The 21,154-nt window shown below is 32.9% G+C and overlaps 1 protein-coding gene across 1 annotated transcript in view; it reads right to left on the bottom strand.

The window, feature by feature from the left end:
* LOC125077305 (transcription factor Sox-21-like) overlaps positions 1-21,154 on the bottom strand; it is a 48,030-nt gene that overhangs the window by 6,629 nt on the left and 20,247 nt on the right. Inside the window, exons 3-4 of the mRNA XM_047689215.1 lie at positions 18,386-18,580; positions 3,903-4,045 (exon numbers count right to left, since the gene is read on the bottom strand). Of these exons, the coding sequence (XP_047545171.1) occupies positions 3,903-4,045; positions 18,386-18,580 (338 nt within the window). The remainder of the gene's footprint in view (positions 1-3,902; positions 4,046-18,385; positions 18,581-21,154) is intronic.

Here is a 21,154-nt window from a genome sequence, read left to right as displayed (position 1 = left end):
TTTCAATTCTATTGACAGACTATATGTAATTAAAATTGAATGTAATTTAAAAGAAAAAACTACTATTAGGAAAAGTTAACGGGTTCCCATTTGTATCTCAGGCAACGCAGTCCTAATTTAATCAACGCGTTTCAATGGGACTTCCTTATTATGAATTTAAAAATATATTTAATAATATATAAATATGTAATAATACAATTACTTATTAACCCCCCTCTCAATCTTTTATTTTTAATAATAAATATAAGTAAATACAGAATAAATTCTTACAAATTCTCATGTATCCAAATTATTACTTCATAAGACTATTCTTTTTAAACTTAATCTATTTCTAACGTTTGATTCTAATCAGTTAACCAACTTAGAAAACCTGCTCAGTGCCGGAAGCAACATCCTTATTATGGGATACGTATAAATCGAATCGAATATAATAAACGAAATCACTAAATACTTCGACAATTGAACAAACAGGTGAATCTATCTTGATTCATATCCTTAATACAACTTCATCTCGTCCGCGTTATTGAATAGGGTGGCCATGATTCAAGATATAAGTTTAAACAACAAAAAAATACAATTAATGCAAACCCGAAAATAGGGTCATTGACATTTGTCTTTGCAATTTTTTTTATAGAAATGTCTAGTTAATAAAATGATCTTAATTTTTTTTCCTGCTAGTTGCAGTGTGAGGGCGTCGTCGGTCGGTATAATAATATTACTATAGATTTCACAGTATGTGGAGTGGGATATTTTATATTTGTTGGTTATTGTTAATAATATATATTAGTATATATATTAGTAAGTATATTTTGTTTTTCATTTGTTTCTAGCAAGGATTACTATGTCATTAATAATAAAGGTTTTCGAACTAAAACATAATAATAATAATAATTTATACAATAAGATATTGTAAGAATTTACTCTGTATTCGATACAAAGTTTAACCCTATATATATAAATTATTATTAATGGCAATTGAGATCGAAAATTCAAACAAGAAGTATGACATAGGTGCATCTTATTTAATTAAAATCTCGAACACAATTCACTATTTATCTAAGTTATGGAAGTAATTAAATTATAAAAAAACCTATAAACCAATACGCCCCACGTCTCATGGTGTCCCTATGGAACGAATGGTAATCTCACCGTACCAACCCCCACTCACCATTGTTTACGGTCGGGAGCGGTGAGTCGTCACAAAATAATTAGCGGGGGATGGTACCCTTGCTTCGGATTACATCGCGTTTGGTGTGAAGGCGCTTTACAATGTGGGGGATAGTGCGACTTAATTACTTTGATAGTATCTCCAAGTATATATAAATTGAGATGTCAATAGTAACACTATGTGTTGTTATAAAATAATCTTATGTTTTTATAACTTTTAATTTAAATATAAATATCTATATAACAAATTTCGTGCAAGTCTACTATTGAACCGATCGAAATCTATCTACAATTATACTCGTAGACCGTTAAACAATAATAATTTTAGTGTCGGTAACATATATCCACAAAATTCGTATAATCGAGATATTTCGATAGAAATCCATGAATTCAATGACATGACAGTTCAACGGGCGGCCATGTTTGACGTTTACGGGTGCGTTCAGAATGTGTGTACCCGAGCGATGCCGGGTTTTCATCTAGTATTCAATAATCGCTACTATAATAGCATAATGTCGTATGTTATATAATGTAACGTGGCGTTTACATCTTTCTGACTTTTTCTGACTGAAAAACAATTAAACCAAAATACATTAAGCTTATACCAGTTGAATACAGAATTTCGGATAAGGTTTTAGTATTATCTGGGCTCTTTTTATAGTATAGGTATCATATTATGATATTATTATGGTATTATGGATATTGGCGCAAAAATTTTAACGATTCCCTTCATTGCCCTTCAACTATCATGAGAACTGAGATGTGATTGTCCCTTGTAGTTGTATTGCTTTATCCTTCAAACCGGAACACAACAAAAATAGTATTGTTGCTTAGCGGAATATATGACGTCTAAGTACCTACCCAACCGCGCTTGTACAAAGCCGTAACATAAGTATCTTCGCAGATTGGTCCGATTTATATTCAAACTATTGAAGGGACAAGCGTGAACTGTTTGTTCTTGCAACTGATACATTAGTCGTGACAAAAACAGCAGAAGTGTTTTAGTTGGAAGTCAATTGTTAGGTATAAGATGGTAGCCCATGTCGTTGCTTTGTACCAAAATTCATCAAATTCTGTTCAATGATTTGGCCGCAAAAGAGCAGCAGACAAAGTTATAACTTTCGCATTTATATTATTAGTACAGATATAGTACACATTGTTCATTTTACCTCCTGTAGCGTTAACCGTTAGCGCTTGATTTATATTGAATGGCATTTTGTAAGCGCTTTAAAATAAACATTCGATAAGTAGATACTAAGTAACATTTATTTTTATTAAATCCGTCAGCGCTCATCTTTTATGGCGTGTGTAAAATTGCTGAGAGAGAAGAGCTTTGAAAGTTAGATCCCTCCATACCTGTAAGTTTAGTTTATTGAAATTATCGTGATTATTTTCACACGTACCTTTATGAATTTATGTTAAAACTATCTGTAAAATTATTCATATGTATAGTTTCCAATGAACCGACTTCTCCCAATTAATTTGTTATCCTAAGTAAGTTAAGTATTATAAGCTTCTAATGTTTTTATTTATTAACTCAACTTAATTCATATCCATATACTATAATATACTGTACTGAAGTAAAATTCCTAACTGCGTGCCGCTACTAACAAATTATTGAAAGAAAACCCCCCCCACTTTTTCTACTTAAATTTAAATTTAGACGAAGGTCTTCAAAGTCTGCCGCCTAAAATTAAATTAAATAATTAAGCTACCGCCTTCATATATTTTTTTACACCATATGGGCACATTACGAATCAGTTTTCACGGTGCTGGGTTCGGTAGGCGTATCGAATTATTTTTTTTACAACATCCAAATTCGCTAATGCAAAGAGTAAACTCATTGCCGCTTCATTACACGCGTGTTATTTTTTAAGCCGGCGCTTATTTCAAAATTGGAACTTATTAGATCACATGTTTTTAACGGTTTTATAATTTTCGAATTTCGACGTCTTATTAAAAGGGATGTATGATTTTTTACGTATAAATTGAATTTGATTACCGGTTTTAACGGTCATTTTCGAATTTTGAAAATAATTTGTCTGTTTATGTTTCGAGGATATTAGGATGATGATGAGGATTCGTTTACGCATATTATACGGTTATTGCAACGCCGTCTTTTAATTTCATATTTATTATATGTTATAAAGTTGTTATGATATTATGTTAAATTCTTAATGTTTATTTCAGAACTAAAAATTGTAACATGAATTTATAAACATTTAGTGTTATGCTTACTTAAGTAAGTAGGTATCCGTACGCTTGCTCTCGTTATGTTTTTAATTTAGTAGGTATTGTTTAGGTAAACATTTTATCTAAATTAAGCTATTACTTCTAAATTGATGATCATATTAGAGTTAACATATGCATATCAAAATTTGATATATTTTTGTTATTCTTAAATTTTATTTTAAATTTAATTTATTAGTGTGCGTGACATGATTTCTCACGAGTATTTGCATAGAGATTGTAAGCACGCCTGTCCCTCACTAATGCGTCGATAATTTAGCACAGGAGCGAGTCTTCCAAGAGTATTCACTCTTGAAGACTCGCCGATCTAAACCTATATTTTTCAGGACACAGATTTTGGCACGGACTTCTCTATAGAATAAACATTCCATATGGAACTCATTTAACTTACTAACTAAGAGTACTTGAATAAGGTATAGGTATTAAGACTATAAAACAAAAATTTATCACGCGATTAAAAATTATATAAATAGTGTAATATTAACCTGAGCATTTGGTGTAAGTGCCGCTGATATGGCATTCTGTTGTGCAGCTGCAGCGGCGGCAGCTGCCATGCTGGCTCCGAGCGGCCCGTATGCTGCGCCGTAGTAGCCGCCCATCGCTTGTGTCATACCACCACCGGCCATTCCTGTGGAAACATAATACACTGCAATCCTTATACATTTTTACAAATAAATTACGTACATATATATATATTGATACACTGACCCAAAAGTGGTACACAAACTATAAAACAAAAGTTGTGTGGAAATTAAGGTGCGCTCTTTTCTAATCATGAAATGTTCGTACGCATGACCAACGGCTTTAAGTGTAACCCGTGTGAGTATTACTAACTTCCAGAATCCGGATCAAACCAAAAGCCTAAAATATTTTTACCGGTAAGGGCATATATATATATGTAACCATAGTATACATCATATTACACAAGACAATACAATATTTTAAAATCATGAAGTCTTGCTCCCCATCTCCATCGAAATCAATATTTGGAAACTATGCGATCACTCAATATAGCCGGATAAAACCGGACAATTCCATGCAATGAAATTCTTGGAGATTTCCTCACATTATGTAGATAAAGTAAGTAAAACACAATTACTTAACTTTAAAAAAAAAACGAGAAGTGTTGTAGGACACCGAGGTGAAACTATATATTATGTATTCGCTATATACTGTGTATTAAATAACAGACACAATGTAATAAATTAAGAATGTAATTGAATAATTAAACGAAAAGAAATAAAATTGCCATAAATTCTTTGTAAAATAAAACAATAAAATAAGTATATAATAGAGAAAGCGAAGGAAAGGTCGCCTGGAGTACATATCGTATAAGGCCTTTTCCTCACGTGACGACTTTTAACCAGTTCACTCTAAACTAACATCGTTCCATAAATAAACGATACAAATTAAAAGGGGAATATGCATTTTAGGTTCACCAATGGCAATAACGAATGTCTGTCTGTCGGTCTACCTGTCTCTAACCGAATACAATAAAATTAGATATGAAGCAAGTTTAACCCTTTGAACCTCACTACTGACGACCAACAGCTAAAACGCTACTAAAATATCCCGCCAACTGTATTGTAAGATTTGTCACTCTTCTGTCTGTACATTCATCCACTCATTATTCAACCCAAGACCAACTCTATTGTTTTGACTTTCAAGTGTATACCTATATATTGTAATTTAAACTGACATTTGCGTCAGAAACGTTTCACCGAAACGTTACATCAAACTTTGCATTCAAATTAGACTTGAAATTTCACTTTCATTGCGTCCATAAATATTACTAACAGTAAAATACATAAACATCTAACCTATTTCAATTGAACACAATTAACAGCTGAAAGATAACCAGCCATATTTCATCCCGTAACGGAACTAACCCCAAACTAAGGCGCATTTAATAAACACCTCTAAGGAACTGACCGTCAGTTAACAGCACTCGAGGGCCGTCGGATTATTCGTGGCACAATGAAATAATTAATTGGTGCTCAAATCGGAGTTCCCTGCCCGCCATTATGAATGTGCCGAGCCGGACTCAATAGACCTCTGTCCATTACGGAGGCCACTTGCACACTGATGACTGAGGTGTTAAGTTGAATACCTATTCAACTATTTTGAATAATGAATTCGATATCACAGATTCACAATTACGCTATATTGTTCGAACAAATATTGTATTCAAATAAAAAAAATAATGACGTTAAAATCATATAACTAATAAATTCAGCTATTATAATTTCACTTGGTGGTAGGGTTTAGTGCAAGCCCATCTGGGTAGGTACCACCCACCCATCATATATTCTATCGCCATAAGGCTCAAGTATTGTTGCGTTCCGGTTTGAAGAGTGAGTGAGCCAGTGTAACTACAAGCACAAGGGACATAACATCTCAGTTCCCAAGTTTGGTGGCGCTTTATCGATGGTGTTAATGTCAATGGGCGATGGGGACCGCTTAATATCGCGTGGTCTATTTACCCGTCCGCCTATCTACATCATAAAAGAAAATACAGAAAAAAATGTCCTATATTCATATATAATATACTACTTAAATATAGCGCCTATTCGTAAATGGAACATATATGTTAAGAAAGTAACAATTTAGTAATGTATTTATTTACATAAAAACGATGAGGGTAGACTGATAACAGAAAAAAAACGAAGACGAATGTTTGCTTCATTTATATATTTTTTAAATCAGTACCGTCACAGATAATATCTAATATCAATTTACATGACTCTTTTGTATCGTTCGAGAATTATAAATTCAATTAGATATATTTCACTACATCCATTTTTACTTTTCTCTTTAAATAAGTTAAGTACTTAATACACGAAACTGGTAAGTATTTACTACAAAATACTATACAATTAATTTAAATGTTATCCGGATATCATTCAAAAAATAATTTAATAGTTTGATTAATTGCGCTCCGCGGCACTCATTCCATATTAATTATAAATTGATAGACGCAATTTACGATGAATGTAATTTAATTAAATATGTAGTCATCAAATAATGTTTTGAAAATTTGAATTATTAATGTATTAACGCGTTAACATAATCTGTGACAGCAATCGCGATGTCGTTACGTAATCGAACACTCCACGTCTTCCCGCGCAAAAGATTCCAATTTTAAATAAAAAATATATGAGATACCCTCATTGTAGTGACGTCAATCGGACCTACAACATATTATAAAGCGCACAAATCTTATTCGAAAGCTTTATGATACGACAGGCGCTGTATTGTAACGGAATTGAGTTCAAAATCGCTTAGCAGTTCTATTGCGGACTTGTGGGAATAGCGTGGCTCTGGAAGGGCCGATGGAGATTTTTTTTTTATTATATTTATAATTAAATTCGTTGTCATCTCTCGCCGTATTCTGATGTCTTCGTCTGGTATTGGCGTGAATAACGATGAATTTTCTCCCCGGACTTTTTCAAGAGTTTTATTAATTTTCAACACACGCTCGACTCGGTGTTTTTTTTTTAATATTTTTTTTTAAGAATGACAGCACCATATCCTAAATAATGAAACCTCGTTTGGTGAGTGTAGATAGATGTCAATGGAAATCTGTTGAGAGATCATTATTGAAGCTTTTATATTATATTATTGATTGAGAGATTTGAAAAACCATAAAATTATACACGAACAAGAGGTTGTACCCTATTTAAATATAATTTGCACTTCGCCCTTTAAGTTACCGTTAAATACCTAAATTAACCTGTAAAGAAATGTTAAATGACTTTTAAGGAGACATTTATTGAAGGCTAGAGACGGCCCCCTTCTATTTAATATGGGACTTCAATCAGATCAATGGCCTAATTCATGGTAAGTAGTGACCAAAGTCTATAAGCATTGGTGGTTTGAAAATCGTGATCATTATACAAACCGCCAATCAACTGGACGGTAAGACATTATGTCACAGTATAATATACTCGTTTACTGATCAATTCACTCGTTAAACCGATCACAGCTACACGGATGACTAAAGTTTGGAAGAAGAATTAATGATATGTGGTTTCTATTCAAACCTTGACAAAACGATGATACTTAATTTCGACGAATGAAAATTACTGAAACATAAAATGTCGAAATTCAAAAAACGAACGTAAACAAACCTTTCGGAAATCTTGAAAGTATAAACTGTAATTTCATCCGTCGTCCACCCTAAGTCACTTACAATGCGTCCATTTTCGCCGGCGCCCATTCAAGTCCATAATGACCTTCCACAAAATATATTAATACGTGGATATAGCCAGGTATTGTGCATACGAGATCGATTCAGAAAGGTCCGACACGGAGAAAGGGATTTTCGTTCAGCCCTCGTTTTGTATATTTCAATGTGTTAAATTTCACGGAAAACTAGTCATTCTTTTGCCTTCAGATGTTTCCATATGGTGATTTGGCGTTACTTTAACGCTAAAAGCGTTCCGTGTACGTTTTTTGTTCGGACATGATACAAAAAATATCCTTAAGGTTTTTCGCATCGTTTATTATTTGTAATAGAAAAGTAGCTTACTTTATTGTAAAAATATGTCTTGCGTTCTAATTCGAAGAGTTTATTGTTGACTTCGGAAATTATATGATTAATTCGTAATAACTCATTAAAAGTAGGCACTGTGAGATATAGAACACAAGACGTGAAACGGTTAGACGGTTTGTGATCGTTACTAACAATACAGATACCTATTAGAAACACCCTTAATCAAAATAGGGTAAAACTCGGCAGGAAACCCGTGTCCCTTTGAAAAAACTTTTTCAACGTCACATAAAACTTTTAAAAATAAAAATACCATTTATAAAATCACAAAGCCATTGGAGGTAACAAGTTGAAAGACGTACAATAATTACACGGGTAAGTTAAGTCTAGCGTTAATCAAAGCCGAAAGGTTAATCTTAAAAAAGGCCGCGAAAACACCGATCGAATAAAACTGACTTGAACATTTCACCGAGCACTCTCACGGGCCCTTTACAAAGTCGAAACAGAAACTTGCCATCGTTCTTAGCGAAGTCTGAAGCGTTTAATTAAAATCCTTTGATGTAGCATTTTTGCGGCATCGTCTATAGTAAGTAACCCTTTATTGAGCGAATTAATTGACTTTTTGTTGCGTTCGCTATTTTTGGTACGGTAATGGGAGTGACCTGAGTCGATACGGCTTCAGTGATTTCATTGTTAAAATTGATGCAGTTTATATAAATTATAAATAAACCTTTAACATAGTTACTCTTAACAAAGTAATTAAGTTATCGAGCTGTATATTGTTTAAAGTCATAATAGCTTTGCCGAAGTTTCAGGAGCATTTGCGTGATTATTTTGTCTTAATTTCGATTTCAAGTTGATATCCAAAATTAGAACCACGAGTATTCTAACAAATGACGAGGCGTTATTTATGCTACATCATAGATACACCCTACTTGTATACACGGTCCGAATTAACAAACTGTGGTTAAATTGATCGATTAGCCTCAGTTTCGCAAATCACCCGCCTCAAGTTTTAAATGGTCGCCGACCCTTCGTTTTTTTGACGCACAATTGTAATTATACCTGATCCTTGTTAAAAATAAATAATCTTAATACCTATTATGCAAGTGTCACTAAATTATTGGAAACCACACGGATTTATTTGTCCTTCATTTATAATTCAACGCTTCATTATTTTTCTGAAGATACTTACTGAACTTTTTACTTGATAGTGCTTTGTGCAACCCAGATAGGCACCACCCATTTATCAGATATCCTACCGTCAAGCAGTAATGTTTAGTATTGTTGTGTTCTGGTTTGAAGGATGAGTCAGTTTAACTAACAAGGAATCTCAGTTTCCAAGGTTGGTGGCGCATTGGTTATATAAAAAATTGATAAAATTTCATACGGCGCCAACATCTAAGAAAATGGTACCTCCACTTGCCATCCGTTGGCCCATTTGGTATTTCGCCAACCGAGGCCAAAAAATATAAATAAATTGATATTACATTTTTAGGAAATGCTTGTGTATCTACAGGCATAGCACGGGTCGTTCCTACTGTAGGTTGTGCATTTTCTATGGGCAGTGGTGATCAGGTGGTTTTATGTCCACTAAACTAAATATGACATTACAAGAACATTAAGTAATCTAAAGCATTTTTAAGTCACAACTTTAAAAGATAAATTAAATTAAAATCGTAGTACCGGATTAGCATATGGATTATAATGACAAGAACAAGTTTTTAACAGCCCCAACTAAATATTATTATACCAACCCAAATTATAAATAAAATGAATCAATAAATTTTATTACCAATTTCAGTAAGAAGATAATAAAAGAATGTATTGTTGGATTATATTTATATTTTAATATCTTATTAACCTTTAGATATATTTATATAATTTTCAAGGCCCTATAAAGACCTATTCTTAAATGCAATAATGACATACATCACATTTTTTTCTATTTATAAATATTATCATGATGACACAGAACCATAAAACTAAAAGTCATTTCCCGAACCAACAAATCGAGCGTCCACACTCTCGTGGGCCTCGCGCTCGACTGTCATGTAAATGACGTCACGTGACCGGAAGCAGTTCGGCGCAGGGGTGGGGCTTCCGGCAGCGCACGCGATTGGTCACTTCCGTTCAGTAACAAACTACTGGTATAATATGCTAATCGTGATGCAGCGATTTATTGGATTATGTCCATGTATTAAGAGCGATAACAAAAACTGATACAAAACAATATTTGAGCGTATTTTCCTAATTTATTATCGAAAGAACCTTCACATAAGTTTATACAGTGATTTATTTTCGTTTGCATATGACGCAATAGTGTATCAAGATTTGTTTTTAAGGCAGGGATTTAGGAAGTAATACAAATGAACGTTGCTTTGTAACAACTATGAGCTACATCTCTTTATTCAATGCGTATTGATATAAGGGGGAAAGGAGGTCTCCGTTCGGAAGCTGTTGCTATGTAGGGTTTATCAAATGGAGCATTTCATTGAGTAATAAGATATTAGATGAAGGAATTAACTTATTAAGTAAAATGTATTTAAGATTAAATATCGACAAGTCAGATTCTTAGCAGAATATACGGTATGCCTTGAAAATTATGTTCCCAAACTCTCGTGACTAAAATTACCCAATGAAAACGGTAATTTTATATTATTGTACACAGTGAAGATGGCCGTTTGGATTATGTAACTACAGTTTTTACGGTACGAAAGGTGACTTTGAGATGGCTTGTATTTATTACGTATGACACGCAAACTGGAAATAACAAATGTAAGTTCGACATTTCACTAAATGCGAGTTTTATTATACGCATAATTTTACCCTAAACAAATGAATTTGAATTTTTGGTAAATTATTCAATAAAATAGTGTATATTTTTTCAATTTATAATTGTCTCTCGGTCTTGTTCACATTACAATCTCAAATACATTGGAACACGGGCAGGGAAAAAATAATAATTAAAACTAAATTAATTATTGTTATAACCTATGTCACGATTGAGAATATAAGACGTGAACAAAATTATAAATTATAATATCGTATTTTCTTTTTTTGTTCGATTCTAAAGGTTATTTTAATTTAAATGACTTATAAAAATCCATTTTGATATTGACAAATATTTACAAAGTTGTAAATTAATTAATAAGTTGTTATATTATTAATGCAATAATATATTATAATAATAAAGTGCAAGACAATTAGCATGTTAAATAAGAAACAATCGGCATAATAAAAGTTACGATAAAAATTAAACAAAGATTTTGAATACGAATTACATCACTTTTTTTTTGTGACTATTAAAAATAAAAACTTTATATTCATGTAGGTGCATAAGAATCATTAACCTTAAAGTCTTAATTATACATACAAATAAAAATAAGTTACTAATTAATGATAGTTCTTTCAACTTTATACCTAATATATTGGTACAGCACCACAACTAATGTTATTAAATAGGTAATTCATCATTTTTTATTTAAGACCTTGCGTCTAAGGGTTTAGCTGGTGTCAAGTTAAATCAGGATTCCTCTCTTTCTGTCACAATTGATTGTCATACCAAAGAAAAAGACACAAGATTGTTTCACTACTTACTCACTTATTACTTATTTACTCATTCATTTGATTTAATCTTCCGTATTTCTTACAGTAGCAGTCCACTACTTCGTCTACGTTATGATTTTACGAGTAAATTATTTTGCCTATTAATTTTGATTTATAAGGCTTTGATTTGTATATTCCATGCTATATACTAGCCCTGCCATGTTATGAACTGCAAGTTCTTAATGATAATACTTATGTAACCACCGAGTGCTTATATAAGGGTTTGATTGAATAAAGATTTTTTTATTTTATTTTTACGAGCCGACTGTACAAAACTTAGGGGGTACATAGTAAACCATAATTATAGCAACCAATATATTATACCGCGTATTGGCTACAAAATAACTGACAAATAATAGTCCATCCAAATGGCCTAAGTAGTAGGCCTTTCTAGACATTTTTTTAATTTTTTTTGTTAATTTCATAACTTAACATGTACTTAGCTAGGTACTAAGTAAGTATGTCGAATGTTAACCCAATTATGTGGTATGTCACAATAGATGGCTGTGTGTTCAGTTGTTCCTACTTGTGGAAATAATAAGATAATTCTAGTACTGAGCCGTCTCATGCGAGGTGAGCTCTGAAAAGATTATTTAATAATAATTTAGAACTAGTTACATTAAAGTATTATTAATGTATCTATAATAATTTAATTTAAGAAACATAAAGTTAATCTTTTTTTGATTTCAATATATTTTTTATTAGATCTTGATTAAAAAAAAAAACTTAATTGAGATTTTTTCCCTAAGTTTTTAAAATTAACTGAACGAAAGCATTTTACAAAAAGCCACGAAACCAGTGCGCTATTTTGATTTAAAAATTAATGTTTTACTTTACGGTTTCATTAAAGTTTTCAATACATTGTCACTTTATAAATGAAAAAAAAAAAGATTATTTCAATAGGCAACCCTAATCAAATAGTCGAAACAAACAAATTTTTCGTACGTGAATATGTTTAATCATCTGTGTAAACTTGTACAAGTTAGCTCGGAATACAATCACGGGGACAATAACTATTGTAATATTTGACCGAACCTTGCAGGTAATTAGCATAATTATAAAATTCTTTACTTTACATATTTAGACCTCGAGTTTCGTAGTTGTAACGTATACAACGCAATCAGGGAGGGTTATGTATCTTATTTGAAATTGGTTTGTAGATTGGACAATTGGACCACCAGATAAGTGGGCATTTAAAAAAAATTTTAACCATACCTTTGCTTCTCCAACATTTAGAACTAATACGTTGTTGTAACACTGGCTTAAAAACAGTATGGTTTAACAAAAATGCTAAGTGTTGCTGTTTGGCGGTAGGATATGATGTAGGTCGTGCCTATGCAGATGAGTTGGTCAAAAGCCAATTGAAAACAAGATCAACGTTTGCATTTGGTACGATTCATCCTATCCCAAATGTGTATTGTCGAAAACCGACTAATAGTGTTACGCTATTTTAATCTGTTCATCTTTAAAACATTATGATTATTATAGTCAATATCGCATAAACGTTACTAACATTTTACGATTTTGTTCTGCCTATGGTTCCGAGTTAGTTTTTGTATCACTGTATCTTGTAGAATTTTTGTAGAATAGACTTTGTTGATGTTAAAGACTTTATGTCTAATGTGTGTGGAGTGCTAGAAGTGGGTTATTTGTTTAAACATAATTCTTAAAGTTTTTGAGGAAACATTTGTCCAAAAGTGGGATATCTATTGAGGGTTCGTTAATAAAGTTATATCATTAAATGTTAAATAAAATTATATTGCACTGTCCCGTAGTTCTAGTGGCTCCAGGATCTGAAGACCTGGTATTAAATCTAAGGTCGGGCTAATAAAAAGTTATCGAGTTCTATCTGATCTGTCGAAAAATTCTAAGTAGCAGCCCGGAGTCGGAAAGTTGGAAGTGAGTGAACTCTCGTAACGAGGAAAGCACGTGTCCTTGGTCCCGCATCTGAACTTATCCGGTCGTTTCAGATTTGCCGTTCCAGGATTATCAGAGTAAGGGGAATAGTGAGTACACTGTGTTTGCGTGTGGTCAGAAGACATTTTCATGTTTAATTATCAAAATTCTATCATATATGTATATCTTTATATAAATCTTCTGTATGTGCTTATATAAGACAACTTTTCCTTAACGATTTGTCCGACAATGATGACATTTTTTGTATGTACCAATTTAGTTGACCACAAGATGGTGCCGCTGCGATCGGGATGTAAATAAAATTATTTTTTATGTGGACGAAGCAACTAGTAATAAAAATCTTATTTTCCGTTTAACCAAAATAGGATCATTAGTCTAAATTAATGTCACGAACGTTACCCCCGATTGGCAGTAGGCGGAGACGTTAAGTGTGTCGCAACCCTGTTTGCGGGCACGTGACCGCCGCGTGTTAAGCCCTTTAGTAGACCTCTCGACGACCTCTTATATTTGAACTTATAGATTTTTAACAGACTATTGTTTTTTTTTAAATATAATGTACATTAGAATGTATTTTTTTTTAATTTGACTATTAATAGTTTTTTGCTTGCTCTATCTTCGGTAACTATTAAATCTATATAAAATTAGGTATTTTAATATTTTTATATAGATTAAAAAGTATTAAAAGTATAATTGAAACGATTTTAATTTGTTTTAGTTTTAATAATAATAATAACGTTAAACAATAATTATTTACACATTATTAGGTGCGTAATTATATCAAAAATATTCTTTCTATAGGTATTAGCAGATCTTACTACATAGTTAAACAGAATATCGGATATGCCAAGCTTCAATACACAAATAATATACTATATTATAATCGTGGATGTTTAAAAAGCATCTGTATTCGTTAAGTTTTATACACACATATATAGAAACCTTTTTGAATAAAGTACATTTTTATTTGCACCATGAATAACAAAATAATACAGATACAATTTATTATAAAGATTAAGAAACAGAAAAAAAAGTTATTTATACATAGTCCGAAATCACGGACAGTTACAGTCCACAGTCAATAAAACTGTTTTACAATCTCAAAGCCGTGTTTAATTCACCCCATTTTAATTCCACCATAAATTCGCGGTGGTAATTACGTTAAAAGCTATTTGGTTTCGTGTGTCGCGGCCCTTAGTTAAGGGTAGGTCCACACGTGTCGACCACGCCTACGTTTAAACCACAGGAATAAAACTAAATTGTTGAGTGCGAAAATTTATATCATAGAATTGTTGTTTAGGGAATCAGACTCGTGATCGGGAACTCGCTATGGTTGAGTTAGACAATTTCTATACCAGTGAAGATGAAACTTTGGTGATACAGGTTTTGAGCTATATTCTATGTTTATATATTATATATATAATCTATCAATATACCTAAATATTTATGTAAAGAAAGTCATGAAATTAATTAATATTCATAATTTGTCTGAATTTATGTGTGCTTCTGTCAAATAGTTCAAACACTTAAAAAAACAAGAAAAGAGGTTGAAAATTATGTTAAGCCTATTTTCTACAAATTAAAAAAACTCCATCACATCCACCTAGTTTGAGCTTCACTATCACGCCTCGAGGCTCCCATAAAACTTTAATACTCCTAAACATTGAACACAGTACTAAACGCTCGAATGATTGCACACAGAGCATTATTTATACCGTGCCTACAATACCACAAAACATCCCTTAAAATTCAATAACATCCCTTAAAAGCGGCATCTTTCAATAAACATAATCGCGTGTCAGCAGCCTAACCCCGCGTAAGAGCGAAATTTGACGCACCCCGAAGTAAGGGTTAGTTTTTCCTATTGTCGCCTCCACTTTGACAGTGAAAACTGTCAACTGTCAAAAGCAGTCAAGGAGGTTTAAACTATGCGTTCTATTTTCGAACGCGTCTCATATTTGAATCTTTTGTGACGAGCGACGGGGGGCAATCTCTTAGTGCAACCGTTGGGTCAATTTATTTCAAGAACAGTTTTAAATCTATATTCGTATATCTAATGCAATGCAATTTTACCGAAAAATCGATTTCCGAATTCGAACATGGGCGAGTTGAACTATATTTTAAATCAAAACTTTATCGAGACAATCGCTACCAAAACAAATCTACTTTTAAGAGGCTTCAACGACAAGTACGAGTTGCACCACCGACACTTGTCACATAGATTATATTCGATCTCTTATAATGTCGATGCTATAATCGAATCACGAGCCTATTAGTAAATACATCGAATAAGGAAAAAGGCTTGCTTTTATAACAATAATAATAAATGTTCATTACAATGAGACTTTTTATAACTTGTCTCCAATACTTAGTTTAGAAGTCACGGAAAAAAATCGTGACCGCGGGCGTTTTTGTCGCGGGGCTAGTGACCGTGCTCTCTTTACACGCGACCACTACTTGAAACACTCAGATACGAAGGTTTTGCTTCTGGCACACGAGCTTGCACGCATTTAATTTATTAAAGAAATAAAATTGTCTATGCGTTTTAACGTGCTATAATGTTATCACAACTAGTATTCTATTATAGGTATTTTATTATTAGTTGGATAATACAATGCAATACGATTATTGCAACAATATATTTACGACATATATTTTATAATGGCATAAGACAACAATTGATTTAAGCAATGATAGAAGAAAAAAAAACATCAATATCACTAATTAAACCTTTTTTTTATTGAACACTGTATTGTGAATGGCTATCTTACTCAGTATCGTTTATTTATAATTAATATAAAACCCAACCAAAGGCGAGTATATATTATTTGTTTAACTTTGAGCTTTGTCATAATGTAGAATTGTTTTGCTTTTTGCTGTTTTCTTTTATATATATTACAAGCGTTGTGCCTCGCTCACTTTTCGATTTGGCAATTATATGTTAAAATAACCAAAAAGGCGTCACAGCCTTTTTTTAAAGCATTATATCTATAGTATCAAACGAAGCATGACTGTTGGGTAAGTGTCGGTACCACCGCTGTTATAAAATCAATGACGTCGAGTGTCATCGTTTATCGATTTGATCTTTTTATTGTCGTTTAGGTATATTTCGATATCTCGTACCTATATAGTAGGTAGTAAATAATTTACACATATATAAATTCAACGAAGGTGAAGTTTTGATCTGTCTGTTTGTCCAGTGTAAATTGTAAGCGTTTTACTGCAACATATAAAGTTCGCAGCTTGTTCAAGGTGGAGTTTCAAAGTTTTTTTAATTTATAACGCTTTCTTCTGATGTAACTCTCTGCCATTTTTTACATACATAAAAAAATAAATAGATTCTCAATTCGATTGTATTTTTATATGTTTGTTTATTTATGAACCGATATGGATTTTTTTTTTTTTTATGTTCATAAGAATGGAGCCTGTGATATTTCAGTTATTACCTACCTACAATCGTAGTTAGATATACAGGTGGTATATCTAACTACGATTGTAGGTTAGAATCTGGACAAGCATTACTACATTTAAAATGCTTAATTTGTGTTAATAATTAATTTCGTGCTCAGTGTTTTTTGTATCTGATGGTAAGTGGTCACTATTTATCAATTCTTATCATTTATCATCGTCATCGTTCATGGTATGCAACAATTTGTATAGTTCCATCCTTGACCAGGTCAGAAAAGGACATGACCTGGTAAATACCTTCACAGTTCACGTCTAATCAAATCAGAGCTCAATGTCATACAGCGTTAATCATTCAGAAAACTTTAAGATTCCTCTCTATGATAAATAGGGAATTATTTGTTAGTTTAGTATACATTAAGTATCTATATATTGCGTTTAATAAACAATACAAAATTGACTTAAAAACAGATAGTAATGAAGAAGAAGAAAGAATATATTTATATAGGTGAATTTTATTTTATTTGTGAGATATTTCACAGACCATCATTATCTAGCAAAGACCTGATAATTATTGGTAAGAAAAATGCTACGATTATTTTTACTTATTCGGACTTTTGCGAGCCTCGTGATGTCTTTACAGGAACGTATAAAATAGGTTCCCGGAGAGATGTATTTGTTAACGCCAAGTTGAATTGCAGCGTACTTTATTGTAAACACGAATTTCAATTTAAATCCACATGATTTCCTCTTAAATAAAACACATTATCGTGTAACCAATTTAAATTAAGTAATCATAGGAAATCAAAATCAAATTCAGATACCAAAATTTTACGATTTCTAATTTTACGGAAGAAGAATAAATACGTCATATTATCTGCTATTTCGACCAATCACGTTACACCGTCATCAACAATTGAGTTTACGATCACTAATGATAGCTTCGTAAAACACTATGCGTGGTAACATTGTATTGAGAAATTGGAGTGAATTAAAATATTTGATATAACATTGTTAATGCAGTCGTGTTTTGTCTTGATTACAGATTATAGTATGGTACGCCTACCGGTTTTGTCTGATGCAATTATGAACAAAACTATCTATATAATAAATGAAAACAAATATATATATAATTTATACCGGATGATTCTTTCGAAGACACTTTTTAGTATTACAAAGTTGTGCTTCGCAGTTTCTCCCGCTTCAGACTATTGACGTCACAAGCGAGATTACATATAATATTCCTACTAGGCTAATTCCCATTAATTCGTTTTTAAATATTATAATTGTAATTTTCACAATTCTAACCGTTAAAACTCAAAATCATCTCAACATTTTAAGCGAAATCTGCTTTGAATACCTACGCATTGCAACAAATTATTGCAAATATTATAATTGCTTTGTTCTTAAAATCACAATCACAAGCATTTAGAATCAGTTTTTAATCTTTTCGTAGATATACTTTTTCTTCCTGTTTATTTTTTAAAGTATAAACTATTGATATATAGGGTAGGTATTTATAGTTTAATGGGTTTGCAATTGACTTACCAGCTCTTAAGGCGTCCATGGGCACACTGGGGTAGGGAATTGAATAGGGGTATCCCTCCTTCCTCAGGGTCTTGGGTTTCCTCCGCGGTCGGTACTTGTAGTCCGGATGTTCCTTCATGTGCATCGCCCTGAGCCTCTTGGCCTCATCAATGAACGGTCTCTTTTCATCTTCTGTTAGAAGCTTCCACTCTGCACCTGGGAGTTAATTTATATATTTGAAGTATTATTTTAAAAGCTAAGATACAATAAAATAACATAAATGAAAACGTAAATTTAAAATTGAAATTAAAATCCCTCTTTTTTGTTAGAATTTAACATTTTTTTAAACACTATGATATAATTAAAACGAGAATAGCGACGAACTACTATCCAGCATTGTTACCGAATGTTATCCCAAACATTTTGGCGACAAACAGACTGAATGCGCCATTCAGTCCGCAACTATTATGACAGGGAGACAAAAAGAGAAAAGTAATTTGCTCTAACCATCCCTCATTGCGGAGACAAAGCCTTTGATCGATACAATATAATCGAAAGCACGAACGACCTGTCTCCCAACTCGATTCAAGAGACCAACCCTTTGTCTCCCCCCATTTATAGAAGGCTGTATTCATCGCATCGATACCGTGGAGGGGCGCCACCGACCATTCAAACAGACAAGACAATCCTGATTCAGCCGAGTATAAAAGCGAAAACAATGTCGCCAACATAGAAAGGAACAATCCGGTCGCAGGACCAAGTTTCGTCCCGTTCGCGCACGTCCAAATTAACACAAGAGCGAGCGGGATAGCGAGAACAATGGCGGAAAGCGCCGCCTAATGACGAATTTGCGCTTTTCATTCCGCTACAGAAGTTTTTCCCGGTTCCTCATTATTGTCGATACTTCGGGGAGGGTACTGTTGCTTTTGTCGGCGGGAATGATAAGAATCGTGTACTTGCCGACTTATTATACGTTCTGTCAAACGAGACGCTGCTCAATGATACCGAGATGCGGAGGTCCTTTGTAATTTCCTTTCAATGACGTTCATATGTACCAGAATCAGATATTTATATTAAATTTCTTCTTTAAACTTTTGTACATTTCTTTCCATTTAATATCATAAATTCAATTTCGGTGCGGAATTATTGTGTCAGAAAGCAAGGCGATAAAACATAAAACCTTAGAATATTACGTTGGACAAAAATACGTTACAATTTCCTGTATTCGAGACCATATGCTGTACACTTCGTTATGTAACTTTCATGTTTGTAATTTATTAATCATAGAATCTTTGTGTTATTCGAATCGCGATATCTGATATTATAGTTACGTAATTATATCGTAAATACTTTAACATTCAGACAAATGAGTGACTTAATATAAAGTCTACAATCTGTATGAGTGCAAGCTTATAACTATGGGTACTTATAATATTATGATCTTTCATGATTCCCGAGTAGGAATAGTTTAGTAATAAGAGATTCGTCTTAGATTAAAATATTACGCCTAGTTTCAAAAGAGGTTATATATTTTTTTTATATATGAAAAGAGTATTCTCGAAGATCGTGTTTTATAAAGAGAACAAATTGATATATTAATAACTAGCGATCCGCCCCGACTTCGCACGAGTACAATTTATGTCTTCTGACTGATTTCGATCGAAGCGGCCATAATGGCCATATTCAACAAAGATTAACCTGCGCATGAGTTATTAAAGTATGTCTGAACAATTAATGTTTAGACATAGGTACTACTCAGACGCAGGAGCAACTCTCCGTATTTTTACGAGGTATAGGAGGTAAGCACTGCAGTAAATTTTCATGACAGAAAAATTAAACACCTGTTTATTGAGCTGCCCGACACGTTGGATAAGTTTGTTATATAAGTACTCAGCCAACGCCAACGTACGTAGAAACAAAATTATTCACTTGACCCTTTTAAACAAACGAGGTATATTTAAATCTAAAAGCATTTGGAGCTTATAAGAGAAATATTATTTTTAATTTAATTAACAATCACCGATCGCGAGCGGCACGTGCCTCGAGTGTTGCCACTCTACAATAATTATTTCCTACATCCCGCCTCTACGATAAACAAAAGCTGGCAACATTGAATAATGATCGCAGTATGCAGTAGAAGCAGAATGTGAAATGTATTTCATGTTGTTTTTTTTTTAAGAAGATAAATTATTGTTCGAAAGTCATTTCGTTTGATTTGCATAAATTTAACCACGACCTTAAAAGGCTCTTATAAATAGGCAGGTTGGTATTATAGAATAAAAAATAAACCTATGATTATCCGACCAAAGTGATCGCGTTTTACTTTAAACCAATGCACCCAATGTGAAAACGAATTGAAAAGAGTTCCAAAACACAAAGTCTTAAAAGAATGAATATTAACGTAATGAAACCATCTCCCGTCCCGTACCATTAAAACTCATCAAGAAGTCGCAGAACAGCGTTAGTTACGTTTTACATTACGTACCATTGTCAACGACAATCGTAAAAACAAAAACGCGAGACAAAAAACAACGACGCATGTGACACACTCGCGTATACAACAATACACATCGCGACAAAGGAGTTTCCTCTCAGCGTTGTATTAAAACGACTATTGTGTTCAGAATCGGACGAAAATGCTCTTCATTACGCTGAAAGCTTGTGTGCCTTGCGACAATGGGGTGGGGGGAGTGCCCCAACAAAGACGAAGGAGCCCACCCTTTCGTCCGGAAAATTGAAATGGTAAGATGTTATTTAGGTCATGATTTTATTAAATCTTAATAGATTTTT

Source organism: Vanessa atalanta, chromosome 3 (genome assembly GCF_905147765.1).
Source record: "Vanessa atalanta chromosome 3, ilVanAtal1.2, whole genome shotgun sequence".
In the NCBI taxonomy this organism is placed as follows: domain Eukaryota; kingdom Metazoa; phylum Arthropoda; class Insecta; order Lepidoptera; family Nymphalidae; genus Vanessa; species Vanessa atalanta.
Note: the sequence above shows the minus strand (reverse complement) of the source record. Positions and strands in the feature narration are given on the sequence as shown.